Below are 27,982 nucleotides of genomic sequence, written 5' to 3'. Positions count from 1 at the left end.
CTTGACAGGAATTAAAGGCAGAAGAAGCCTACAATCCCGGTAACTTCAGGGCTGTGTGTGTGTGTGAGGTGTGTGAGGAGAGAACCTGCCGTCTCCTGCTTCATATCCCAGCTGAAAACTTGGGAAAATGAAATCACGCTTGACCTGGCATTAATAGAGCACCTGCTGGGGGCCAGGGGCCAATTACTCTACACCATAGAAACTTCATAGAATCTACCCAACGATCTCTTGTGGTACTTACTATTGACTTTATTTTACAGAGGAAGGCACACACCGAGGCTCGGAATATGGATGGAACCTGTTTAGGTTTGCATGGTTCAGAAAGAACTCCAGAAGTTCCTGGAGGCACATTTGTCGTGGAAGTCGGGTGGGGCTTACTGGAGCGTTCGGGGTGCACCTAGTTTCCGGAGTTTGCCCGAGGCGCCCCAACAGCGGCCCTCGGCCCCGCCCGGGTCTCGGGGCCTCGGGGACTCAGGGGCCAAGGGGCGCGCGGCGGGCGCGCCCGGGCCGGCCGGCGGGGGGCGGGGAAGGCGCGGGGACAAAGGCCGCGGCCACCGCGCTCGGGTCGGCCGGTGCGGCGAACTCCGGCGGCCGCGCCGTAACTGGGGACTGCCGGGACGTCGCCGCGCGCCGCGATGGAGCGCCCCGGGTCGCCGCCCGGGCCCGCGCAGGCCGAGCCCGCCAGCCCGCCGCCCGCGCCGCCCCCTCCCCCGCCTCCGCCCCCGCCCCCTCTCCCCCGCCCCGCGGCGGCCGCGGTGGCTGGGCGCTCGGCGAACATGGCGGCGGCGGCGGTCGGGCGGGACACTTTACCTGAGCACTGGTCCTACGGCGTGTGCCGGGACGGCCGCGTCTTCTTCATCAAGTGCGGCGCGGGCAAGCGGGCACGCGGGCACGCGGGCGGGGGCGCGGGCCGGGAGGGGTGCGGGGCCGGGCGGGCGCCCCCAGAGCGGCGGCGGCGCTAACAGGTGCACCTCTCTCCCGCAGTGACGAGCTCCGCCGCACGACCTGGCTGCACCCGCGCACCGGGGAGCCCGTCAACTCGGGCCACATGATCCGCTCAGGTAGGCGCGGGGCAGGCGGGGTGGGGGGCGGCACTCGGGGGGCGCGCGCCCGGGCGGCCCAAGTTTGACCTGACTCTTTTTGGCATTTCCGCAGACCTGCCCCGCGGCTGGGAGGAGGGCTTCACGGAGGAGGGCGCCAGCTACTTCATCGAGTGAGTGACCGGGGCGCCGCGCTCGGCTCGCACCTGTGCAGCGGGGCCCGACCGGTTCCCGCCGCGCGCCCCCGCCTCCCGCCTCCCGCCTCCCGCCTCCCGCGCGGGTCCCGGGCGAGTTGGCGCGCACAGCGCCGCGGCCGCTCTCTTGTGGGGTTTTGTGTGCTGGAGTTGTGTGGCGGGCACGGGGAGGGGGTCGGTGGGGTCCGTATCTCCGCGGGGGGCCGGAATCCGGCCGGCAGAGGGGGCGGGGGCCGCAAACTACCCGCTGGTCCTGTAGTTGGGAGGGATTCGGGCCCGGGTGTGAGGGCCCGGACACGCCTCCCCGCTGGGGTCTCGGGCCGCAAGGAGCCGGGAGGTGCCCCACCGGGGTGGGGGTTGCGCCTGGGGTCCGAGTACTGGGGGCTGGGGAGTGGGGAGTAGAGAGGGAGGGGAGCGGGGAGTAGAGAGGACGCTTTGGTTTCGACCTCGTTCTCTGGGACGGTGGCTGAGAGTCGGAACCTCGGCCCCCTCCCCATCCTGAGCGCGGGCCTGCGGGGGAGGGGTGAGCGTGGGGAGGGAACCCATCAGCCAATAATATTCCTCGAGCACTGTGCGTCTCTGAAAGCCGGCGCTCCACAGGGACAGTCACTCCTGTCTCCGCTAGTCAAGCGGTAGCTGTTCCGAAAAAGCCCGCGAGCGTTGTGCCTCTAGCCAGGTTACCCTAGACCTGGGTCTGTAGAGATGAAATCCGGGGAGCCGTAAGCTAGGGCGCGGTGCAGCCGCGAGTACCAGTGTGGCCCTTACTTTCCCACTCTGGGTGTGTACCCGTGTTGCCCCGTTTCTCTGTAACCGTCTGCGTGCTCGCCGGTCAGCTCCATGAGGTCAGGAGCAGCTCTTGATCCTTTGCCCAGTGCCTGGCACAGAGTAGGCACTCGGTAAATCTTTGTTTACTGAATGAATTAACTAGCCAAGGTCTGGACGGTGGTCTGACTCTTACTTTTGGAGGCCTGTGAGTCAGAATTCCTTTCTTCAACTCGGAGCACTGCTAGTCGGTAGCGGAGCAGCATAGTCGAAGCTAAGATGGTCACAGAAAATCCCGGATCCTCCTATCCTGGTTTGGGCTCTTGCAGGATGTTTGAAATTCTGGTGGATGAGATTTATACAAGTGAACACTGGGAATGGCTGGGGTCCTGCTGTCCTGCCTCACCTCTGTGTTTGAGAGAGAAGTTGAGGAGCTGGCTGGAACCTTAGAACCTCCCAGTTAGTGGGCCTGGGTGGCTCATACTGCATTTTATTGATCTTTATTAGATTTCTCCTTGTGTGTTCCTCATTGTTCTAGGCATTGGAAGTGCAGAAATGAATGAGGCAGACAAGATCTGGATGCTCATGGAGCTTGAAGTCTAGTGGGGAGAGGGAGCAGACAATAAGGAAAACAAAACAAAACAAAAAAAACTAAACAACTCCTCCCCCCCACCCCCAAACAAGAATAATGTCAGTGGTAACTACTGTGCAGAAAATGAAAATAACATCATGTGATATCAAGTGACTGGGTGGTATGGTTGGATTGAGAGATCAGTGCTGTTTCTGAATAGGTGACATTTAAGGTAAAGTTTGGATGACAGGAAAGAGCCGTCCTTGTGTTGATGAGGTGGCAAGCATTTCCAGAAGAGAACAGCCAATTCTGTTTTTTTTTTTTTTAATTGTTTTTAACGTTTATTTGTTTTTGAGAGACAGAGACAGCACAAGCAGGGGAGGGGCAGAGAGAGAGGGAGACACAGAATATGAAGCGGGCTTCAGGCTGTGAGCTGTCAGCACAGAGCCTGATGTGAGGCTTGAACCCACAAACCGTGAGATCATGACCTGAGCTGAAGTTGGACACTTAACCAACTGAGCCACCCAGGCGCCCCATAGAACAGTCAGTTCTATTAAAGTAAGGGCTGTAAAGCTTCAAGTTCAAGTTTGAAGAGTGGAGAGGCTAGTGTGGCTGGAATGTGGTGAACAAAGGAGAAAGTGGTGTAGAGTCAGAGGAAGGGGCTTTAAACTTTATTTTAAGCCCAGCGAGAAATTATTGGAGGGTTTGAAGCAGGGGAGCAATGTGATTTGATTTGCATTTTTCGAAAGACCATTCTACCTGCTGTAGAGTGGACTGTATGTAGGTGGGCAACTGGTAGGGGCAGGATAGTAGTAGCAGGCTGTTGCTGTAGTCCAGGCAAGAGTTAATGATGATTTGAATGAGGGTGTAGTACTGGAGAGAAAGAGAAGCAGTCAGATTCAGACTTGATGATTTGGATGCAGTCTGTGAGAGAAAGAGAAAAGTCAAAGATGACTCCCAGAGGCTTAAGTACCTGAGCGGATGGTACTCATATCATTGAGATGGGAGGGCTGTGGGGAGGAGTGTTTGGAGTGGAGGAGAGCATGAGATCTTGTTTTGACATTTGAGGTATGAATATGTCAACTAGTCAGATGCTCAGGAGAGAGAGGATTGAAGAGGTATATTTAAGTATTATAGCTGGTATTCAAGGCCACAAGATTAATTGAACTCACCTTGAATGAGAGTGTAGACAGAAAAGATGACCTAAGCCTTGGGACATAGCAGCATTTAGAGGTTGGGGAAAAGAGGTGGATCCAGCAAAGGAAACAGAAGCTAGGAGAAAACCCAGTAGAATGAGTGGGTCACAGAAGCTTAAAGGACAATACTTGACTGGAGTAGGTGGAAGAGAAAACAGGGGTATGGAAGTGGAGTCCATAAGTATAGGTGAATCTTTCAGGCAGTTTGGTTATGAAGTGGGGTTGAGGTATTAGCTGAGGATTAGAGGGGTTGTGGGTTTGAGGTGGGGGGGGGGGTCTGTTTTTTTAGTGAGAGATGATAGAGCATGTTGTGTTTTTCTGGGAATGATCCAGGAGAGAGGGAGAAGGGGATGATGTAGGAAAGAGATGGGACAGTTGCTGGAGCAGTGTTTCTGAGGGGATGAATGGGAAGGGATCCGGAGCTTAAGTCTCACTGGTCCCAGCTGGGAATAGGGTCTTTCACCCATTTTACGGGAGGAAGGACTGTCCATGCCAGAGCCCATGCTGGGAGGTTGATAGGTTCAGTGAGGGGAGAGGTAGGTGTTCCTGTCTGATGGTATCTGTCTTTTCCATGAAGTACTAGGCTAAGTCTTGAGTAGGGGGACTTGAGGGCTGGGTAGGACTCTATCAGCCGTTACCACAGCCTCCCGAACTTCATCTCTTCTGCTGACTCTTCTGTGGTAACTCTGTGAAGTTCCCAGTGATTATCCTTTAGCAAGTCCTGGCTCCCCACCCCAAGGGTCCTCCCAGGCCTAGGGGAAAGCAGTGTCTGTCTGGTCCCCTACCTTCAAAGGCCAGCCATATGGGAGGCTGGGACACTGTGGCAGCTGACTGTATTTCCTATCTCCTTTTGAGACAACTTCTTGAGAGAGATTTAAGGGCTTGGGAGTAATTGTTTTCCTTTTCCTCACATAAAAATGCTTTCTTTAGTCAGTCAGCTTTCTTGGATTTGCCATGATCACTTCTGAATGCTCTTTTTTTTTTTTTTTGTATCCTTTTCTAATATGGCTCAGTGAGAGGGAGCATTGGAACAGCTGGGGTCCCCCCCACCCCCAATGGATCCTTGGTCTGGAAAGTTGTGTGAGGTTTTCAGGATCCATCAGTTGCTCCTGATATTTAGCAGATGTTTGATACCCTCCAGAGTACATTGCTGCTTCTTTTTAAAAATCGTTTCTTTAATCCAGGTTCTTTAGCCCTTCTGTACATGAGAAAATCCAGAGTATTTTATTTTAAAGTAATCTCTACCCAATGTGGGGCTCGAACTCAGGACCCTGAGATTCAGAGCCTCATGCTTTACCAACTGAGCCAGTCAGGCATCCCCACAGTACATTTCTTACTTTTTTTTTTTAAAAAGTTAATGTTTATTATTCATTTTTGAGAGAGAGAGAGAGTAGGAGAGAGGGAGACACAGAATCCAAAACAGCCTCCAGGCTCCGAGCTGTCAGCATAGAGTCCGACACGGGGCTCGAGCCCATGAGCCGTGAGATCATGACCTGAGCCAAAGTTAGATGCTTAACTGACTGAGCCACCCAGGTGCCCCCACAGACCATTTCTTAAGCCATAAAAACTTGAGCTAAGGCAGGTACATTTTGGTTTTGGTTTCTGCACTTTGGGTTCACTTTTGGATTAGGGGCAAAACATAAGAGGAATCTACTCCTGGTTCCCCCAGTTCTAGACTTGGTGATGCTACTATCCTTTTTAAGAAGGCTTCTTGTTCTCCAAAACTTTTCTACTTTCCCATGAGTCTCTCATCCAGGTAGCAAGATATAATATTAATGGAGATAATAGTGTCATTAACAGCAACAGCAACAATAGTAGTAGCAATTATGTAATAGCCTCTTCTTTTCAAGTCTGAAAAATTCCAAGAACTGTTTTATAACTATTATGTGATTAAATTTCACAACAATTTGTTGAGGTAGGAGCTGTTACTAGTCCCAGTTTACTGATGTGGAAACTCATAGTAATCTTGGCATTCCAAAAGCAAAGGGCAGGTGGTTTTTTTTCTGGTACCTTTTCTTACTTGATGCCTGTAGCAGCAGAAGAGCAGAGATTATCCTGTTCTTCAGATGATGAAACTCAGGTCCATGAGGGTTCAGTGATTTGGCTGGAGTGCTTAGACCTGGGACCAAAAGTAGGTCTTCAGTCTCTAATATGGTAACCACAGCAGTGGTGGTAGCGCTGACCCCAGGTCACAGGTGAGAGCCACCACGGATACTTGAAGGAGCCTGTGCCAGGTGCCATTGCTGTAAGTCAGGCTGTTCAAGGCTCACAGGGCCAGAGTTCTTCTTTGCTTTTGCTGAGGATTGAGGCACCTGAGAAAGGCAGCAGCTCTTGGTTTCCTGAGCTGATTGGTAGTGGTGCAAGTGTCTGATTAGTAAGCAATGGAAGACATTAATTATTAATTAGTAAAAGCAGTTTGGCAGGCACAGCCTTTTCAAGCGTGAGACCCCAGAGAGTAAAGTTCTAGAACAGGCCTTGAATGCAAGAATGTTACACTGGGCTGGTCTTTGGGGGTTTTGTGGCACCCTGTGGGTTGGCTTCTCCTTACAGCAGTCTTTGAATAGGTCCTGAGTTGATAAAGAGAATGAATGGCAGAGATGAGGGGTCTTGGCGACCCTGCCTGTGCCAAGATTGCTCCTTGAAAGCTGGTATCCTGTTCTGCATCTCTGAGACTTTGGTACCGAGCCCAGCTTTGGGCTCTGAGTAGGCACTTGGTATTTATTGAAGCAGTAACGTTTTGAGGGACTCAGTGAGTTTAGTAAATATTCCAGGTCTTGCAAAACTCCTTGTTGGGGAAGAGATCAAGGGTTTGGGGGGGACTGGGCAAGGTAAAAGATGTGAAGCAGCCCAGAAATATGCCTGTTACATCTGGTGCCTGGATCCCAGGCTTCTCGGATGTAGATGCTTGTTGTCAAGAACAGTGCTTGTTGGGGCGCCTGGGTGGCGCAGTGGGTTAAGCGTCCGACTTCAGCCAGGTCACGATCTCGCGGTCCGGGAGTTCGAGCCCCGCGTCAGGCTCTGGGCTGATGGCTCGGAGCCTGGAGCCTGTTTCCAATTCTGTGTCTCCCTCTCTCTCTGCCCCTCCCCCGTTCATGCTCTGTCTCTCTCTGTCCCAAAAATAAATAAAAAACGTTGAAAAAAAAATTTTTTAAAAAAAGAACAGTGCTTGTAGGATCTGGCCTCTTCTGGCTTCTTCACCTCTAACCTCATGCTCTGCATCTGGAGAGTGGGATATCTGTTGGTGTTCCCTTGCTGGTTGTCTCCCTCCCTGGTTGCCAGGCCCTGGTGTCCTCTTCTAGCTTTAGGTTCCTCAGTTTTAGTTTTGGAGCTTTGCAGGGCCAGCCTATGTAGGTGCCATTCTCCTTGTGGGTGCCCATCCCCAAGTGAGACCGGTGAGGCTAATGGGAAAAACATTTCTGAGGCTTGAAGCAAGACCGACTTTCCCCTCCCCAGCCCTTTGGACTGCGGCAGGTCCTGGCTGCATGATTTGCAGGACTCCGTGCAAAATGAAAGTGCAGGGCCACTTGTTCAAAAAGCCAGAAAAAGGTGCCTTTAAATGTATTAAAGTATAAAACTTTTTCCTTTCTTCTGTAGTTTTCCCCTCAACTTGTCATGGTGTTTTTTATTGGCTATTCAATGTCATACTAAGTAAAAACAAATAATAAAAATTTAAATTATTAGCATGACTCTCAGGTTTATCTCTATATTGTGGAATACCATGTTTTGAATGCAAATATGAGGGTAATGACCTTGTACACTGAGCCACCACCACCATGCCCACTCTGACCCACCACAGGGCAAGAGTGCTGGTGGTCAGGCTCTCCTGGACAGGAATGAGGAGCAGGACGGCTGGGTGGGGCTTGGGGCTCTAGGTGGCTGGGAATTAAGAACATGTCCCAGGGAGGCAGGGAGTGGGGATCAGGCCTGAGCCAAGGCCTTAAGCTAAACTCCTTCGGAAGAGTTATTCTTCTAGAGATAATGCTAAATATCTAGAGTGTGTTTTTGTATTCGGCAAACCCATTTTCTCTGAAATTAAAAAAAAAATTAATGTTTATTTTTGAGAGAGAGAGAGAGAGAGAGAGAGAGAGCGCGCGCGAGCATGAGCAGGGAAGGACAGCAAGAGAGGGAGACACAGAATCCGAAGTAGGCTCCAGGCTCCGAGCTGTCAGCACAGAGCCTGATGGTTCGAATTCACAAACTGTGAAATCATGACCTGAGCTGAAGTTGAGACACTTAACCTTAACCGACTGAGCCACCCAGCCGCTCCTTCTCTGAAAGTTAGAGAGGAGTTGGGGAATGAAGGCTGAACCAGGGATGACAGAATATCAGCCCACCCTCAGTGGGCTGTAAGGCACCAAGTATAGAAGGCCCTTTGGAAAAGTCTGTGAATACTGGAAGGGCCAGGCAGCTGCCCTCTTGAGATTTAATTATGCCATCACGCAAGGGACAGTTTTCAAGGCCCCTCTGGGAAGAAGTCTATCTTGTCTGCCACATTTTTCTCCCCAGACAAATGTTGGACTTCATGTTAGTAAAATTTGTCTTATACAGTGCCAACCTGTTGGTTCATTTATATGCCATCTTTCTCATTTGTCATCTTTCTCATCGCTGGGAACAGTAGTCCCAGAAACTTTATTTCAAACCAGAAAGCAACAATCGTGTAAAGAATTTCTGTGAAACTGCAGCATACATCTACTTAAACTGGAAATTCTGAAGCCTCTTGTTGAAAGTTAAGAAAAGGCTCTCCCAGCTCGGCAAGTTTTGGCATAACCCCACACTTTACGTTTCATTTCCTGGTTATTTTATCAAGAGTGAAAACTGGCGCAGGGATTGAAACGTTAGGTCCTGTGTATAAGGAACAACGGTGGTGTTGTGCAGAAAGCAGAAGGAAGGATTAAGAGCTGTGATTTGTATCACGCTCTCAAAACCATCCCAGAAAAGATCTGGGAAAACCTCTTTAAGAAAAACAGTTGCAAGTTGCTTCTTTATTAAGGCTCTTTACCCTTGGGAGGGATGTGTTTCAGAGAAAGGACAGGGATGGATGGTGGGAGAGGTGCTACTCCGGATTTACAGTGCTGTGTGTGTGAAGAGGGTGGGTGTAGGTTTCAGGTGCATTGATGTAACTTTGTCCATTCTCTCGATATTTATGGGAGTAAACTGTGGGCTTCTTAAAATAGTGCTTCACTCCCTCTCTCTCTGCCCCTCCCCCGTTCATGCTCTGCCTCTCTCTGTCCCAAAAATAAATAAACGTTGAAAAAAAAATTAAAAAAAATAAAATAAAATAAAATAGGGCTTCAGAAAAAGGAGCCTCTTTGAGAAAGCACATCACAGTGTGGATTATTTTGTGATTTAATGAGGTGTTGGCTCCCGTTTTCCTGTCTCTTCAGAAGAGAGCATGGGTTTGAATCTCTCTGCTCAGTAAACTGGCATGGTGTCTTGCATAAATATTGGCAGAGGGAGAAACGTGGAGGAATATGGTTTTATTTGCCTGTTGTTTTTAAGTGGCTGTCAAAACATTTGTTTCAATTTTCTGAAAGGAGAAGTGTTTTGGGTTAATGTTTCATTGTTTACAGAGTGCTTCATGAATGTTATCTGGTTGGAGGCTCACAATTATTGCATTTTTTTCGTGCAGAAAAGTGGGCTCAGAGGGGTAAAATGACTTCCTAAAGCTGCATGCTGTGTTAGGTCAGCCTTTTCAGGGTTCAGAGAACAGGTGGACAATTCGTTGTCTCAGACAAGAGCTTCTCAGATTTTTCAACCACAGACAAATGACAGAAGAGGATGAAGGCCAACTTGCCTGGGAGATTGGATGGGAGTAAACGTCCTCAAAATGTGGGTACTATCCAAAACTCCATGTAGACTTTACCCTCAATTTAACTTACTATAAAATTCCTTCCTGTATTTTCCGTTAAGATCAAGATGCATCATATTTGTCGTATGGCTTTGTGGTTTCCTAAACAGAAACATATACTCTTGGGTACACCAATTCCCCTGTTCAGTCTTAAGGGACAGGGAAGTGTAGGGAGACTGCTCATTGGCCTTCCAGTCTCTCTAAGCGATGCGTCTCCGAAGAGGAATGTACAGGCCCCAAGGAAGACAACATCAGCAACTGTTGTGATCTCAGGTCATCTTTTGCCTGAACTGAGTTGTGCCAGACCACCCCTCTGTCTCCCATCTAGCCTACTCTCGGTCACCTGGATGCTGGCCAGGTTTTTCTGGAAGCCAAAGCATAGCACAACTTAATCATGAAGAAAAATGTATAGGGGTTGTATATGTGGTGGGAGTGTGTTTAAAGAGGCAGTGGGTACATGCATGGGCAGGTGCATGGGCTCCAGATTCCCAGATTCTAATTCCCATCCCACCAGTTACAGCTCCCTGTCCTTGGTAAGTTACCTACTCCTTTCAAGCCTTTTCTCCTCACCAATGAAATAGGGATAAATGTGGGGATTGTGTGAATTAATTGATGTAAAGGGTTTTGCAAGTGCCTGGCACCTAGTAAATGCCCAATAAATGTGAGCCCCTCTTTGTACATGTACACAGCTATGAGGTAGGGTAGAAATGTGCATTCTAAGTACTAATTACATTCAGCTGCTGATGGAGAAATCTGGTGTCCTCAAACTGGGGTTGCCTGGGTTAGGATCATGCAAACTATAGGACTCAACTCAGAACTTGGACTAATAAAAACTGCATAACCATTATGGTTATTAAAAGGTTGTCTTCATTTTTGGGAAATACTGAAGTATTTGCTCTTAAGTGGCTGAGAAAAAACTGTGTGTGTGTGTGTGTGTGTGTGTGTGTGTGTGTGTGTGTTGAGGGGAGTGGATGATAGAACAAATGGCACAACATGTTAACAATGGGTGAGATTGGGTGAGGGGTATGTGGAGGTTCCTTGTGCTATTCTTGCAACTCTAAGTTTAAAATGATTTCCAAATTCAAAGTTAGTTAAAAACAACAACACTACGTAACCTTGACCATCAGGGCTATGCAGTCCCAAGGCCACAGGTACCTTGTCCAGGCTGCAGGGACCTGGGAACCAAGAGCCCAGGGTAATGAGGTGTGAAATGCTCCTGGGTTGGCTGTTTCCTGGGCATTTAGAAGGCTGCACAGATGTCTGCTCCTTAATCTGGGTGGCCACCTGGCTATCGGCTCTGACTGCTGAAAGACAGACTTATTGTCTGATGCTGCCTGGCCCACAGATGTCAACAGTAATAATCTTCATGGTGCTCTATAGTTGAAAAATATATACATTCCTTTTAGAAGCAGTTATTTTTATTATCCTCATTTTACAGATCAAGTAGTGGAGACTGGGGGAGGGACAGGAATTCAAAAAGATCTTCCTGATGCCAGAGCATCAGTAGGGGAGCTGGGACTTGAACCAGAGTCATCTTGGCTCCAAGTTTGTGTGCTGTTTCTACCATGGTGTCTTCTGACCCCCATAGCCACTCGCTCTGTACTGAATCCTCCTGTAGAGTTATCCCCCCCAAATTGGTCATCTGTACCTTCCCCGATAACCCAGAGGCAGAATTCCTTTTGGGCCTCCTTCAGAAAGTCCCCTGCAGAGTAGATGAGTGATCAGTGGGTTGGATGGTCCCAAGGCAGGGCCAGTGGGCAGGTCCCTTAGTGCTCTGGGAGAGCAGACTCTTACCCGCCACCCTCCCCAGATGTCAGCTGACCACAGCTTAGGGGCTGATGAGCCTCTTAAGCCTGCTTAGAGCCAGGCTGTCTCTTTCAGGTTCTGCCAGAAGAGTGTTTCCAGCGTCACAGTCAGCGTTCTCAGGGTTTCTCAGGGGCTTTTTCTGCCAAGGCAGAGCCCTCACCCTCTTGAGGTCTGACAGCTTGGAGTTAGCATGCAGTCTCTTCCAGGGCTGCTGGCTGCCTCTTGTGCTCCCCTGGAACAGTCTGCAGGGCAGGTGGGGTGCAGTGTGCTCGGGGATAGAGGGGACAGAGGGCCCTTTCAAGGCCTCTACCCAGGTACCTGGCTGCACAGCCTCCGGCATTCTCTCCCTGTGGGTGAAGGGGGAGGTGAGACAGTCTCCTTCCTAGCAGCAGTGGAGCCAGAGCAATGTTGTACATCAGTGCAGTAACTTTTGCAATAATCATATCCTCTTCAGTTGCAAACTGAGTTGTCTGTGCATGTCCACAGATGGAACCAGTGGGCCACCTTGAGGAGTGGTGAGCACCTTACTAGAGGAGCAGTTTAATCAGACTCGATGGCTTTTGGTCCAGGATTCATCAGTTGAGTCACCAGACTCTGATGAGCCATCTCCTGATTGCCAGTCTCCACACTGGGTGCTGTGGAGAAAAATAGATGTCATCTCTGCCCTCCAGGAGTGCCCAGTCCAGGAGCGGGGGAGGGACCTTGGACAATTTCAGTATGGGTGACTGGGGCTGGGGTCCCTGAGAACAGGGCCCTGGGGAGATTCAGAGGTTGAGTATGAGGAAGGCCAGGTAGCAGTGGGCAGTCCAAGGCAAGAGAGGCCAGTGGAAGAAATTGGAAAGAGCTAGGGGGTGGGAGTGAAGGTGGCGTATGTGTGTGCCTGTCTGCATCTTGAAGATCCTGGTGCTAAGTTGAGGCATAGGGACTGGTCCTAGATAACACCCTTCACTAGTAGCTTGGCTTCAGCAGAGTGGAGTAATTGGAGATATTGTCCTAGGGGTTCCCCGAAATCCTGTTGTCATGTCAGGGGTTATCCAACATGAATTCTGGAGTCTGCATACCAGGGTTGAAATCTTGCCTCTGCTGCCAGCTTGGACAGATCACTTAAACCTCTGTGTCTTCAGATGTTTCTTCATCTATAGAATGGGATACAGCTGTACTGTTGACTTAGTGCCTGGCAAGCCACATGTGCTGTGTAAGAATTAACTATTATTCTTACTCCTAGAAAGGAAGCCCCTTCCCGTGGTGAAGTGTGACACAGTCAGCAGAGGAACTATAACTTGTTCTCTTTGGAGAAATTTCCTAAGATCAGGCTAGCAGGAGGGAGAATTGTATTTTCTTGTTGAGACTTGTCTTTAAAAGGAAGCTGGGCACTAAATGGTGCTAAATATCAAAGAAATGATTCTTCATCTTTGAAGCCCTGTGTGGCTGTGTCCAACCAGAGAGAAAATGAATAGCTTTCTCGTACTTATGATCAGCACATTTTCCAAATGGCAGTTTTGATATACTACCCTTTCATCCCCCACCCCCACCCCCTGGTGAGAGGGTTCCCAGATGTTAGTATTTGTGTTTGCATTGCCTGGTAGGGCATCTAGCTCTTTTTTTTTTTTTTTTTTGAGGTAATAACCCTGGTTCTCTACTAGAGCATTTGATGAAGGAGTAGTGAGGGTAGACATGAAGTAGAAACTGTTCCAGAATGCTGAGTCAGAACTTTGGGGTGGGGGGACTGGGAATCAGCATCATTACAATTTCCATGGGGATTCTATGGACACTGAAAATGAAAACGCCTCAGAGCTTCAGCTTCCCCACAATGATGATATTGTACAACAATGATAATGCTGCTTTCCTTAGCATGATTGAGAATTTATTGAGAATCTAATGTGATGGCCTGTCTGCAGCTCTTGCAGCACATGGTAGGTGCTCAGGTTGTGAGCCCTTTCATTTACTGGAGGCCCTCTGTTGGAACTGATTGGATGAAGCTGGGGGAAGGACCTTGAGAAGGTGTCAGTAGGTACTGCTGTCTGTTAGTGCCCACACTCTTGCCCAGAGTAGGTCCCTGGCCCCTGGTGGGCCTCTGGTTTCCTCCATGGAGGTTGGGAATGTGTTGCTGTTCCCCTCTGCCCAGACGATGCTGGTGGTCCTAGAGGTAGGAGGTAGGGCTGGTCTTGCGGGTGACCACTGAGTAGCGACTACATCTGCTTGGGGTGAGGGTGGGTTGGCATATCCACATCTCAGAACCCCGTGACCACTTAGAGATCCTTCTGAGGGCAGAGGAAGGCCTGGAGTAAGGGGTGAGTTGTTCTGAGTGATTGACATTGAAAGCCAGAGCAGGCAAGCAGGCTGCAATTAAGTTGAGAAATGGGAATGCTGCTTTGGGTGTGAGAACAAATGTGTCCCAGCAGACAGTAGTGATGATGAGGAAGTTGTAGGGGTGTCTGGTGTTGCAGTCCTCCCTGAGCTGGCTTGGGGGAGATGGAGTAGGGGCAAGATTGTGACTCAGGGTCATGAATAGCTTGCCGGCTCTTTGGGAACAGCGTCAGGCACAGAGCCAATACTCGACCAAATTGGTGTGGGTTGGTTGATCTGACATTTGGCATGACCTTCTTGACACTGGCAGACATACAAAGGAGAGAGGGTTGATTGTTGCTGGGAGTAAATTGGGGTTGGAAATGGACCACAAAATCCGTGATCACGGTCCCTGGGAGGGGAAAAGGTTTCCTTCCCTGCCCATGAAATTGTTCAGAGACATTTTTTTTTCTCAACACAATTTGACCTGAGGATTTAAAAAAAAATAGATGAATGCTGTGAAGCTAAATATCTATAATCACTGCACCCATTAACGCATTTCTAAATGGAATTGGTGGTACCTGAAATTACATCCATTTACCGAAGCTTTGAATAATTACATTTTTTTAAGCCCTGGTGTGTGGGCAGGAGCTGGAGTGCACTCAGTCGGCTTCTCTTAGCCCTCCTCACCTGAAAACGTGTAGACGTGTTTGTGTGTTTGGCACCAGATGGTTTATAAAACTCAGAGGGGATATTAATTCTTTGGGGGAGAGGAAAGTAATTGGCTTCCTATTCTGTGAATAGATAGATATTTAAATTAGAATCCAAAGCACACTTTTTATTTCAAAAGCTCCATGTGTCTTAGGAGCCTAGTGATTTAAGATGTAATAACTGTGTTGTGCAATGATCTCGCTGGGCCTTTCAAGGCTGCTCCTAGGGGCTAGGAGGACTGATTGGTGCTGATTGCCTTCTTGAGTCCATGGAAAGGTTTGAGCATTTGGTTTTTCTTTAAGGTCTATGTTGGATTTGGCTTGGTTTGGGGGTTCAGTAAGCTGAGTGCTAGAACAGAGGGACTGTCACACTGAGAAGCCAGTTGCTTTGTTGAGTCCTTATTTGCTTATTTTACAAATGTTTAGTTTTTACCACATGCATTGTTTTAAGGGCTTAACAGACATGGGCTCATTTAATTCTATCAACCCTATGAGGTAGGTATTATCTTATCTGATCCTCATTTTACTCATGAGGAATATGAGGTTCAGGCAGGTCAGGGAATACACAACACAGGTGTTAGGCGACAGGGCAGACATCATTCCCTGCTGTCCTTAATTGGGAGTCCTGATGATCCCTCTGAGCCCCGCTTGGCCTTTTTCTACCATGCTCCATGATGGGCTGTGCTGAGGTAGGTAAAGGGAAATACAGGGTTGAAGTTGAGCACATAGGCTTGGCAATCCAACTTTGTGGATGTGGAACTCAGGCGAGTTAACCTCTACACAAAATGGAACAAATGCTAATATTTGCCCTGTAGGTCTTTTGTAGCGGTTAAATGAGAATAACACAGATAGCCCCTGACTTATACTGATTCAACTTGTGATTTTTTGACATTACCATGGTGGGAAAGTGATACGCATTCCATAGACACCATACTTTGAATTTTGAGTTTTGATCTTTTCCCCGGGCTAGGAATAGGCATTGCAACACTCTCTGGTGATGCTGGGCAGCTCCTAGTCAGCCACGAGATCACGAGGATAAACAACTGATAGACTTACAACCATTCTGTACTCATAGATCCATTTGTGTGTGTGTGTGTGTGTGTTTTACTTTTGACATAGTATTCAATACATTACATGAGATATTCAGCATTTTGTTATAAAATAGGCTTTATTATAAAATAGGTTTCAGATGATTTTGCCCAACTGTAGGCTCACATAAGTGTTGTGAGTACATTCAAGTTAGGCTAGGCTAAGCTATGGCTTTAGATATGTTAGATGTATTAAATGCATTTTTGACTTCGATATTTTCAATTTATGAGTTTATCAGGACATAACTCCATTGTAGGTTGAGGAAGTATGGACATGTTAAATACTCAATTCCCAGAGCATAATATAGTTCAGTAAATTTTAGCAAGTATTTCCATGAACACTTTCCTCTGCAATGGCTTTTCTCTGCAATGGCTGACTGGTCCAAGCATATTTGGGTAATTCCTTGACTTACATCCCACAGAGACTTCTACAGAAGGTAGTTGTGTACTGACCAACTTAGATTCTCGGTTACAGGCATTTTCTATAGAGGGCATTGAACATCCTGATGCAGTAAGAAATTTTTTTTTTAATGTTTATTTATTTTTGAGAGAGAGAGAAAGAAAGCGAGTGAGCATGAACGGAGCAGGGGCAGAGAGAGAGGGAGACCCAGAATCTGAATCAGGCTCCAGGTTCTGAGCTGTCAGCACAGAGCCCTATTTGGGGCTCGAACTCATGAGCCATGAGATCATGACCTGAGCCTAAGTTGGTTGCTTAACCAACTAAGCCACCTAGGTCCCCCCGATGCATTTTTTTAATGTTTATTTTATTTTTAAGAGAGAGAAAGAGGTAGTGGGGGAGGGGCAGAGAGAGGGAGACAGAGGATCTGAAGTGGGTTTTGCGCTGACAGTAGAGAGCCCATTGTGGACCTCGAACTCACCATGAAATCATGACCTGAGGCGAAGTCGGATGCTTAACCAGCTGAGCCACCCAGGTGCCCCCCTGATACATGCATTTTGGTGAGGGTTAAAAAATGTCCACCTCTACTTGCTGTTTTTAACCACAGCTGTATCCTAGTTATGACCTTGGCTGTTACAGCTGATGGTTTAGGCAATTTGGATATAGTTGCAGCAAAGATTGTGTCAGACCCAAGCTCTGACTTGCTTCTCCTGGGCAAGGGGAGAAATAGCTCTGGTGATAATGGGAAAATGGAGAGGGGAGTCTGGATTCAGTTTAACGTTTGTGTATCCATTTTTGCCTTGTACTGGCACCATATTTGTTCTACTCTGGGGGACGTCAGGAAGCCCAGGGGGCTGGTGAAGCAAGATATCTGCACAGCTTTATGTGATAGGATGGTCAAGTGGTATGTCATTAAGTGTCAGGTAAATAGTGTGGGGGCAGCATGGAGAGGAATGTCCAGGAGGACACAATTCAGGGGTTGGAAGAGTCAGGGAAGATGTGGGGGGTTTTGTGAATTGGGATTAGGTGGGGACAAGATGGGGAGTGGGTGCCTCAGGGGAACTAGCATTTGTCATTCAAGGGTCCCTTCATTTAGCAGACTTTTCCTGAGCACTGTATGTGTGCCAAGCACTGGCCTGGACACCGTATACCAAATAAGTAAGGCAGAGTAGAGAAAATAGTATCGAGAGGTTCTGGCCCAGGTTTGGAGCATGGTCTTGTACAGAATTGCCTGGGTTTGAATCCCAGCCCTGCCACTTACTAGCTTGTGGATCCTGAGCAAGTTATGTAATCTGGAGTGTCGGTTTCCTCGTCTATAAAGTGGAGATGATAATAATTGTGCTGGAGATTAAGTAAGTTCATGTAGTCGGAATAGTCTTGAACGTAGAAAGTATTATCCTGTGTTGGCTATTATTATCAGTAGAATATGACCTCAATGAGGGCAGGAATTTTCTGTTGTGTTCACTGCTATATTGCTGGGTGTCAGAAGGTATCTGGTACATAGTAAGCATTCAATTAATGAATCAAAGTGCCATTGGTGTCCTCCAGGAACCTGCGAGCCTGATCTCTGGTGGGAACAATGGTTAGAGGTTACTGTACAAATGATTTGATAAGAAAAGCATGGGGACTGGAGGGGCACAGAGGAGGGGTGGCCAGGGAAGACTTTCTGGTGGGGAAGGGGAGCCTGTGCTAGACCTTGAAAAACAAGCAGGGATTTGTTGACAAGAGAGAGTCTGACATTCAAGGGAGAGGAGAAGCAGCATGGGCAGAGCTGTAAGAGAACATGACATGTTCAAGACATGAGAGGGGGAGAAAGGAGGTGCAGAAAAGGCTGCTCAGAGGATCTGGGGCTTTGTCCTGAGGACAGTGTGGATCCAGGGTATAAGCAGGGGTGTGACTAGGGCCCCACCATGGTTGTGGGGCAGGAGGGTGGGATATACTGGGGGTGCTGAGCATCCACTGTGGTGGGGCTGGAGAAAGTAGGTTGGAGCCTCTGAGGGATCCCACCCAGCAGGTGAGGGGTTGGCCTCCAAAAGAGGAGAAGGCAGGTAACCCATACCACTGCCTGGCAGCACTCCTGCCTTAAAATAGAAAGAGATAGAGATAAAGAGTGGGTGGTGTGAGTCTCTGAGGGGTGACCTAGTTAAAACCTGACCCCCTGGAAGGGCAAGAGTCACCCTCACCCTCGCACTGCTTATCTGGTCCCTCCTCAGCTCTGGGGAACGTGCAGAAGCCCTGTCATGGGTGACCTCAGCCCCACCCAGCTTACGGGAAGTCTGGTGCCCAGGCTGCGTACTCAGTCTTCTGGGGGAAAGGGGTGGGCGTGGGGATGCTGTAAGGGGCAGTAAGGGGAAGAAGCTAGAGTCAAGTTAGTAGAACCTATGTATTTAGCAAGTCCGATTGAAGAAGACTTGGAGGAAAAACTCTTTATATAGGTTTTTGTTCCTTATAAAGTGTCATAATTTCTCATAGACACAATTATCTGACAGATAGTAACACCCTTCCCCTCCCTTATCTCCCCACCCTGATTCCTGACTTCCCTAAATGCCACTCAGAGATAATGGGAAAAAGTAAAAGTGGTGGCTTTCACTTTCTTAGGCCCACTGCCTTATTTTCCTTTGGTCTGTCTGATTTCTCTGAGGCCTTTAGGACTTATTTCTGTAGCAGATAATTTCCATGCAGGATCTGCTGAAGGTCCTTGTGCAGGACTTTTAAACATATCCTGGGGTTGTGGTGTGCCTGGGTAGTTCAGTCGATTGAGCAACAGCTTAGGCTCAGGTCATGATCTCGCAGTCCGTGAGTTTGAGCCCTGCATCAGGCTCTGTGCTGACAGCTCAGAGCCTGAAGCCTACTTTGGATTTTGTGTCTCCCTCATTCTCTGCCCCTCCCCTGCTCATTCTCTCAATCTCTCTCTCTCTCTCTCTCTCTCTCTCTCTCAAAAATAAAGTAAAAATAAAAAAAATTAAAATATCCTGGGGTTGTGAGTCTGACAAACTGTGAAGATGGCATGTGCTTGCTTATGAACTGGAGCTCTCTAGCCATTGCGCCTCATGGTGTTTTTGGTTTGCAATCTGATGTGCCTCATGCTTGTTTCTGTAATTATGTAACCACCACTTATTCAGCACCTTCTGTGTGCTTGCTGACCCTTCATGATGGCCCTGTGAGGCCGGTGCCACCAGCAGAGAGATCCCCTGGACGTGAGGCAGCAGAAGCTGCCACAGAGGACCCATAGGTGCTGGTTGTTTCTAGTGAGCTGGAGCCTGAGGCCATGTGTAAGATGGCTGGGAAATCTTGCTCGGCCTGTAGGAGTGGGCTTCTGGTACTGAGCCTGACAGGAGGGAAGAGTGTGAGCTGGGGGTCTTCCTGATGGCTCAGCTTCCTCTCCTAGTGGGCAGGTAGGAAGGGTGGGGTGGGGCGAGGTGATGGCATGGAAGAGGTTCGATAGAATCAGATCAAATATCACCAACATTTTTCACACATCATTTGCTTTCATCTTCGTGGTAGCCCCAAAGGGGTATTATTCCCTTCATTTTTTAAAATGTATTTTTTATTTTTAAAAAATGTTTTTATTTTTGAGAGAGAGAGAGAGGGAGACAGAGGATCAGAAGCGGCTCTGTGCGCTGACAGCCTGACAGCAGTGAGCCCCACGTGGGGCTCCAACTCATGAACCATGAGCTCCTGATCTGAGCTGAAGTTGAAGTCAGATGCTCAACCGACTGAGCCACCCAGGCACCCCCCCCCCACCTCATTTTATAGATGACAACCCGGAGGCCCAGACAGACTCTACGTGCAAGGTCATACAACTAGGAGTGGTTGGTGTATTCTGATTCGGCTGTTGGCCAGCTTTTGTGTAGTACTCATTTAAACCTGATTTAAATGATTCTCATTTGCACATGTGTCTCTGAGATCCAGACTCAAGTGACTTACCCAGAGTTACACAGCAGGAGGTGCTGGATCTAGAACGTGGACCCAGATCACCAAACTGCCTCACTGGCTTCCTCGTGAAGTTGCTCTCCTTCCACCGTGAGAAGCCAGGAGCAGTTTGCCCATGAGCCACCCAGCCCTTCAGAGGCTGGAGGGGAAGGTGAGGGGCTGGGGGCAGGGGTGAAAGGTGGTGAGTCCTGTGGGGAGAGACCCCTCTCTTCACACACAAACCCAGAGTCACAGCTCTGCAGTGGTGCAGGTTCCCCACGTGTATGCTTACGCTGGGGGCTCTGGAGACCAAATTCAGTTTGTCTTTTGGTTTACTCAGTACAAGCAGCTGGTAATGCCCAGGACTAATTGGCATCAGGCACATTTCCAGAGAACTTTTTTTTAATATTTTATTTCTACTTATTTTTGAGAGAGAGACAGAGCGCAAGCAGGGGAGGGGCAGAGAGAGAGGGAGACACAGAATCTGAAGCAGGCTCCAGGCTCTGAGCCGTCAGCACAGTGCCCAATGTGGGGCTCAAGCTCACAAAGCGTGAGGTCATGACCTGAGCTGAAGTTGGATGCTTAACCAACTGAGCCACCCAGGCGCCCCTCCAGGAATCTTTTAAAATCCTGCCATCTCTACTTTGAAAGATATCTAGAATCAGATTGCACCCGTGACCTATTACCACCTTAGTCTGCACCATTGTCATGTTGCAATGCCCTCCTGACTTGTCCCTGGGCTTTTGTCCACCTCCCCCAGTACAGCAGCCAGAGACTGTTCTACAGTGGAATTTGGATTATATCACCCTCTCAAACCACCTACGGGCTCCCATCTTACACACAGCAGAACCCAGGTCCTCACAGTGGCCCTTGAGGCTCTGTGTCATCTGTTCCCACCCCGCTACCTCTATGACCTCATTCCTTCCCGCTCTCCTGCTGCTCTGCTCTAACCATGTTGGCCTCCTTGCTATTCCTCAAACATGTGAGCATAAGCAGCCTTTGGGCCTTTGCACTCGCTGTACTCTTTTCTTTTTTTTTTTTTTTTAATTTTTTTAAAAGTTTATTTACTTTGAGAGAGAACACGTGAGCGGGATAGGGATAGAGAGTGAGAGAGAGAATCCCAAGGAGGCTCCACACTGTTAGCACAGAGCCTGATGTGGAGCTAGAACCTACGCACTGCGAGATCATGCCCTCAGCCAAAATCAAGAGTTAGACACTTAACTGAGCTACTCAGATGCCCCTTAAAAATTTTTTTTTTTTAATGTTTATTTTTGAAAGAGAGACAGGGCATGAGTCGGGGAGGGGTAGAAAGAGAGGGAGACACAGAATCCAAAGCAGGCTCCAGGCTCCAAGCTGTCAGCACAGAGCCCGACGCAGGGGCTGGAACCCACAAACCTTGAGATCATAACCTGAGCTGAAGTTGGTCGCTTAACTGGCTGAGACACCCGGGCGTCCCTGAAAATAAATATATTCCATCATGCTTATCCACAATAACCACAGCAAATTAAAATGTGTTGGCTTACCAGCTAACCATCAGGAGTATTTGAATGCTCGTTGAGTTCTCAAAGCCATACAGATACTTGTGGTGGCCAGAGGAGATACCATCCAATACCTTGAGGTTTTCATGCAGAGTTGGATTTGAGCCATGCCCAGGACAACAATGTGATTCAGAGCTGAGGGTGTAGTAGAACAGAAGAAAAGAAATGAAGGTTGAGTGAACACCTATTGTGTGCAGTACACAGGCATAGTATTTATGTAGTTATCTCACACTTAACCATGTCTCAACCTCGAGGTTCACAATTGTATGCCCATTTGATGGGATGAGGAAATTAAGGCTCAGAAGTGATGGACCAAGACTCTCACTGACTTCAGAACCTTAGGAAAAATTGGGAAGGGCTCTAAAGGGGAAGTCACCACCAGGCTGTTAGGGACCATTAGTATTTGGGTCATGGGGACAGTGTGTCATCTGGCTGTGGCACAGATGATGAGACAGGAGTGCTCTATCTGGTGTAGCTTGGATAGTTTTGAGACAGCCTGCTGAATATGAATAGATGTATTTTTCTTTTTCTTATTATTAATTACCTGGAAACCAGGGAATGATGTTTTTAATAAAGCCCCAGAGAACTGGGGCTGGAGAAACCCTGGCATCAGCTCTCCCCCACATAGGACTTATGCATCTTGGGGGCACCAGGGACCATCCCAGACAGTGCTCATCTGGCTACGTGCAGCTCAGCCAGGCTCTAGGAGCAGGTTAGAGCAAACCTTACCAATGTTGGAAGTCTTATGGCTGGGGAAGGCAGAACATTGCCATGTCTTGGGAGGGAAAGAGCCCAAAGAAAGAACTGGGGACTATGAAACGGGCTTCCTTATCTGGGCATGGGGGTTAGTGCTGGCCTGATTCAGTATGGTAAGCCCTTATGAGGTAAATGCTTCTTGCTACCCAGATGCTTGTGCTGGTGGAGTTGGAGCTGCTGAAAGAGGGCAAAAGGGGTGCCTACCTTGATACCAGTTTAATTAACTTGTTCGTACAGTCATTCGCTCATCAGCATTTATTAGCTCCTACTCTGTACCTAATCTGACACCATGCCAGATTCTGGGGCTATAAAGAAAGACAAAGATGTCTTCAAGGAATTCACAGTCCAGCGCAGGGAGAAACAAACTAAAGATGATCTTCAATGGGTAAGGGCTGTGGGACAAGAAAACAGCCTGTGGCTGTAGCGTGGTGCCTAAGGCTACAAAGCTTTGGGTTGGCAGACTTGGGTTTGACTCTTATCCTAACTCAACCACTTAGCATTTTGACCATGGCATGTTCTTGGTCTGGGCTAGGCGTTTATATACTTTGTCTCATTTATTCCTCAGCTCAGCCTAGTGAGGAAAAAAATTTTCCCCATTTTGTTCTTGAGGAAATTAAAACTTGCAGAGAATAAATGATTTGCCTGAGTCGCTCAGTAAATAAGTGGCAGAACTAGGGTTCCAATCCAGGTCTGACTCCAAAGTTTCTGTACTTTCTGCTCTATCCAGCTGAGGAGAATGAGTTTCATTCATGCTCCTGCATGGCTAGTGCCCTCTGGGAGATGCAGCTCTGGGAAAAAGGAGTTTGCTGACCATGAACTCCATAGGAGTCAACCGGGTGATGTGACCATCCAGAATGCTAACTTTGTTTTAGGCTGCATTAATGGAAGTATAGTGCTCAGAACATGGTAGGTGATGGTGCTTCTCTGCTCTTGAAGATCACAGGGTATGGGGGCCTATTGTGGGATTATCTTTCTAAGAGGGATGTGACCAGTTGAAGTTCTTCTGAGGGGATGACTAATGGGCACTGGAAACCTTGTCTCCTGAGGAACAGCTGAAGGAACCATGGGATTTCATGTGAAGAGGAGACCTACAAGAAAATGAGGGCTGGTTGCAAATATCCGAAGGGCTGCCACATAGAAGAGCCTTATTCTCTGGGAAAGCTACAAGGAGAAAGGTTTTGGCCCTGGGTTTACAGCAGAACCTTCTAAAATATCTCTGTATGTAGTGAGTTCACTGTCACCAGAGGTAATCATGCACAGATGGAGGCAGTGGAGATGTGGAGTGAATGCTGTCTACCCTTCCTCCTCCCAGAGTCCCTGACTGTGGCTCTGTCTCTGCAGCTCTGGGGGTGGCTCCCAGGAATGGGTACAGAGTGAGGGGATTTAGATTAGGTCTGTCCCAAACCCAGATCTCAGCGGGCTCTAGGACTGCAAGTGCACCTTCGGGTGTGCAGGGTTAGGACACAGGGTTAGGTTTGGAATGAGAAGACCTGGGTTTGAATCCTAGCTCAGCCCTTTGCAGCTGTGTGACCTTCGACAGCATGTTTGCTATCTTTGTAAAAGAAGATCACATCAGTTCCTCTCCTGCTGGATTGTTGTAAGGTAGTGAGTGAGTAAGCTCTTTGTCAAGAAGAGAGGGTTCAAACACTGGACATTACCAGGTGTTGCTCTGGTCACCAGGAGCATAATCAATTTCAAGGAGCTTGGCTTTCTGAACGGTGTCTAGGAAACTTCACCCAATGGTATTGAGGACTTGTTAGGTGCAGATGCTTTAGAGAACTGGCTCCAGGTTTGTGCAGAGCCCTCTGAAATATTCTGTGATAAAGTAAGTTCCCCACTGCTGGCGATGCATAAGAGAGTCCCCTGCCCTTGAGACCTGTTGAGTGGAGGAAGCAGGAGAAAATGGAACAGGTATTAAGAAGGAAGAGATCCAGGAGGGCTTCATGGGAGAGGTAACATTTGAGTGGGGTGTAGACATTATGTGGGGAGGGGGCAAGGCCTAGAGGAGGCACAGGCAACTGAGTACAAATGATATGGAGGGAGAGAACCAGATGCTGGGGTGGGCTGTTGCTTGCCAGCTGGAAGACTTTTCCCTTCCTGACAATAGAGCTTGAAGCTCTCTGGTAGTTGAAAGAGATTCAGGTTTACTGCAGTTTGCTGGTGAAACTTGGGAGAGAAATTCCTGGGAGACTTTTTAAATTTTCTACATTTCTCAGAGGAAGGTGAGGCCTGAGATGGGAAGAGGGTTTCTTTGCGGTATAGGGTAAGTTGAGGCTGGAACCCAACGCCTGATTCCTCACCTGGGGGCTGTTTTCACTGGGCTCAATGGACAACTCTGCCCAGACTCCATTTTTCCTGGTTCTACCTCCTGGCAGGCTGTTACGCTTAAGAGAGAAAAGGAGAACAAAGTTGTATTTACCAAAGGGGCTGGTTGGGCAGGTCTTCTGGCTGAGGCCAGAGTCTAGGCCAAGGTCTGCTGGGTTGGATACTGGTGGGTGGAGGTGGGTGGAGTCAGGTACTGGAGGGCCACTGTCTGGGGGCTTTGGTTAGGGGTGACTACTGGTAGAAACTGAGGTTTGTCCGAGGCATTGCCCCTGAGCACAGTGGGCTGGAAAGATTACAGCTCACACATTCTTTCTCAGATTAGGGCCATGGGAGATTATGGGATACACAGGAGGCTGTAGGAGGCCTGTAAATTTCCCATTTGGGACAATTAATTTGATGGATTGTAAAACAGCTCACCACTTCCTCTCCCCCTCCCTGGGCTGGGCAGTCAGACCGGCCAGAGAATGTCCCAGAGTCCTGCACTGCCTTCCAGGGCCTCTTGTTAAAATGTTCCCTGGGGGCAGGGGCTGGGCATGTCCTTTTTCTGCCTCCCCTCTGGTACAGGAAGAGCACACAGTAGGTGCTTTGTAGAGTCATGCAGAGCTGGTACTTATCTGATTGGAGCTTTTCCAGGATGCTGTTAGGGGTGGGATAGGATGGGGCTTGTGATGGCAACTCTGGTTTATAGATGGGGAAGCTGAGCCCCAGGGGTGAGGTAACTTGCCCAAGGTCATGCAGGTCATTGGTAATAGCTGGGACTCCAGCCAGATTTCTCCACTCCTAGGCCAGGGTGTGTTCCCCCTGGTTCTGATGTGATCAAAGTGAAAGTGAAATACATAGCACTTTCTCTGGTTCTCTCTCCGGACTTCCTCCTTGCCCCCAGCCAGTCACTGCTTTGGTGATTGTGTACAAGGTGTGAGACATGGTTCTAATTCTATCTCCCTCAAGCAGTTTCGTAGAGTACACTTTTCCTGCATGCTCACAATTGTCCTGTGGTTCATCTTGGTTTCTCCCTTCTCAGTGAGGTCTGGCACCTGTGACCCCTGTGAACCAGGTGCTCTCTGGTGCCGACTAAAGGCCCTGCCCTCACCAGCTCACACTTGGGCTGGTGCAGTTGGTCCTGAAGGTAGTCGGGACTCCATCCTGTCTTCCCTCTAGGGAACCAAAGACTGCATCCTAATGTGCCTCCTGATCAGAGCCATCCTAGGTGTTCCTAAATTGGGGCTTCTCTCCATGTGGTTTGCAAAGAGGCGAGGAACACTGGAAGAACAGGCTTTGTGGGAGAGTAGAATGGTCAGAGGAGGCCTCTATGCAGAGGTAACATTTGAGTAGAGATGTGATCCCTACTGTTCATCTTGGCCTGAACGCAACTTAACATCACATTGCTTATAGCACTCTCCTGGGTCTCTGCCTTTGTTTTTGCAGTTTCCATCCCCAGCAATGCCCCCATGCCATCCAGATAGCTCCTGTGCATCCTTAAGGTGCAGACATTACCTCAGGAGTCTTCCCTGACCACCCTCCTCTACCTGTGATATCCCTTCATTGGTGCTTTCATTGATTTATTAGCAACTATGTAATGGCGTTATATAAGTGCTGGGGAGTGTAGCAGTGAGCGAAATGAAGGTGCCTGTGCTCATAGAGCTTACAGCCTAGCATCTTCTCTTGCCATGTATCTCCTTAGTTTATACTAATGTTTCCACCTCTCCCACGTGAGCCTGTGAGTTCTCCTGATGTTTTATTCATTCATCTCTCTGTCCCTAGCACTTTGCACAATGTCTGGCAAAGAAAATCATAGAAGTTAATGTTGAATGAACGAGCAGGTTTCCCACCTCCTTGTCCTCTCCAGCCCAGCTCTAGGGTGTGCATGTCTCGCTGCCTGTGTGCAGCAGCGTCGCCTTCCCCCTTGTACCCCTGGCACTGTGTGTGCTGCTCACATGACCATCCTGCTTCATATTACACCTTTTTGTGTCTACATCTTCTCTTTCTCCCTCACATGGTTATTGATTTCTTGAAGGCAGGGTCCATCTCTAGTCCAGTTTTGTGTACTCAGAATTCCTGGCCTTCCTCATATTCAGTAAAATGAAGGGCAACATGTGAAGTGGTGCAGAAAGAAAGAAAAATGTAAGGAGAGGGGCTCCTCAGGTGGCTCAGTTGGTTAAGCGTCTGACTCTTGATTTCAGTGCAGGTCATGATCTTATGGGTTCATGGGATCGAGCTCCGCACCCCAGTCATTGGGCTCTGCCCTTACAGTGCTGAACCTGCTTGAGATTCTCTCTCCTCTCTCTCTCTCTCTGCCCCTCCCCCACTCTCGCATGCATGCATGCATGCATGCGTGTGTGTTTGTGTGTGTGTGCTCTCTCAAAGTAAACAAATAAACATTAAAAAATTTTTTAACGTAAGGAGAGACTGAGTGCCTAGAGGTGAGTCTATTTTTTCAGAAACATCTGGTGGGCACCTGCTGTGTACCAGCCCTGAGCCAGGTGCTGGACATTTTTGATGAAGGAAGCAGAGGCATCTGCTTTGAGGAGCCCAGATGGAGGAACAGGAGGACGGGTGGGGTGTAGGATGACCAGACCCTCCCCTTTGGTGACACCACAGAATTAAGATGGGTTTCAGATAGGCCTGGAATTTAATCCCATCTCTGTCCCTTGGTATCTGCGTGACCTTGGATAAGTGAGTCAACTCTCCTTGAGCTTCAGTTTTTGTCATCTATAATAAGGGGCTGGTAAGAACATCTCCTTTGTAGGGGCATTCATGCACTCATTCATGAATGATTATTTATTGAGTTCCTACTGTGTGCCAGTCATTGTTCCAGACGCTGGTGATGGGATGGGGAACAAAGTCTACCAAAATGTCTGCCCTGGTGAAGCTTACATCTCAGTGGGGGAAAGACTGGAAACAAAGTGGTTAAAATACATAGTATCAAAGGATGGCAGTGGAGGAAAAGAAGGCAAAGAGGCGAGGAACACTGGAAGAGCAGGCTTGGTGGAGAAGCAGAATGGTCAGAGGAGGCCCCTCTGCAGAGATAACGTTTGAGTAGAGATGCGATCGGGCATGTGGACATCTGGGGGCAAGGCATTCCACGAACAGGTAACAGCAAATGCAGAAGCCCTGAGGCTAGGGTGGATTTGGCACGTTGGAAGAATAGCAAGGAGGCCAGTGTGGCCAGGACTGAGGGAGTAGGGAGCTGAAGTTAGAGGTGTGTGTGTGTGTGTGTGTGTGTGTGTGTGTGTGTGTGTGTGTGTTTGTATGTGTGTGTATAGAGTGGTTTGCAGACCTTTGAAGGGACTTTCAAAGGGACTGAGTTAGGTGGTACTCCTCACTTGGAAGTTTTTGAACGAAGGAGTGACATGATGTGTCTTTTGGTCCAGGAGAAGGATAATTCTGGTTGTTGTGCAGAGAATAGACACATCAGAGACAATGTAAGTAGTGTGATCAGCACAGGGCCTGGAATGGAATAAGCCTTCATTAAGTGGTAGTGTTGATCTTGATGATAATGTTATTGAAGATTGACCTGCGTGCTTGCTGGTCCTGGCCTGGGCGCTCATCCCAT

The 27,982-nt window shown here is 48.6% G+C and overlaps 1 protein-coding gene and 1 non-coding gene across 9 annotated transcripts in view; one reads left to right on the top strand and one right to left on the bottom strand.

Annotated features, from left to right (window-relative positions):
- Positions 1–735: 735 nt before the first annotated feature.
- The window catches only part of PLEKHA7 (pleckstrin homology domain containing A7), a 224,904-nt gene continuing 197,657 nt past the window's right edge, over positions 736–27,982 (top strand). For all 8 annotated transcript variants that reach the window (XM_043580760.1, XM_043580758.1, XM_043580756.1 and 5 more), the window contains exons 1-3: positions 736–862; positions 985–1,061; positions 1,156–1,213. In XM_043580760.1, coding sequence (XP_043436695.1) covers positions 777–862; positions 985–1,061; positions 1,156–1,213 — 221 coding nt within the window. In that variant the 5' untranslated portion in view covers positions 736–776. The remainder of the gene's footprint in view (positions 863–984; positions 1,062–1,155; positions 1,214–27,982) is intronic.
- On the bottom strand, positions 5,006–5,078 carry TRNAQ-CUG. The gene has a single exon. It is a non-coding gene; the product is annotated as a tRNA-Gln (tRNA).

Source organism: Prionailurus bengalensis, chromosome D1 (genome assembly GCF_016509475.1).
Source record: "Prionailurus bengalensis isolate Pbe53 chromosome D1, Fcat_Pben_1.1_paternal_pri, whole genome shotgun sequence".
NCBI classification, from domain to species: domain Eukaryota; kingdom Metazoa; phylum Chordata; class Mammalia; order Carnivora; family Felidae; genus Prionailurus; species Prionailurus bengalensis.
The sequence above is the reverse complement of the archived record's forward strand: the minus strand, read 5'-3'. Positions and strand labels throughout refer to the sequence as shown.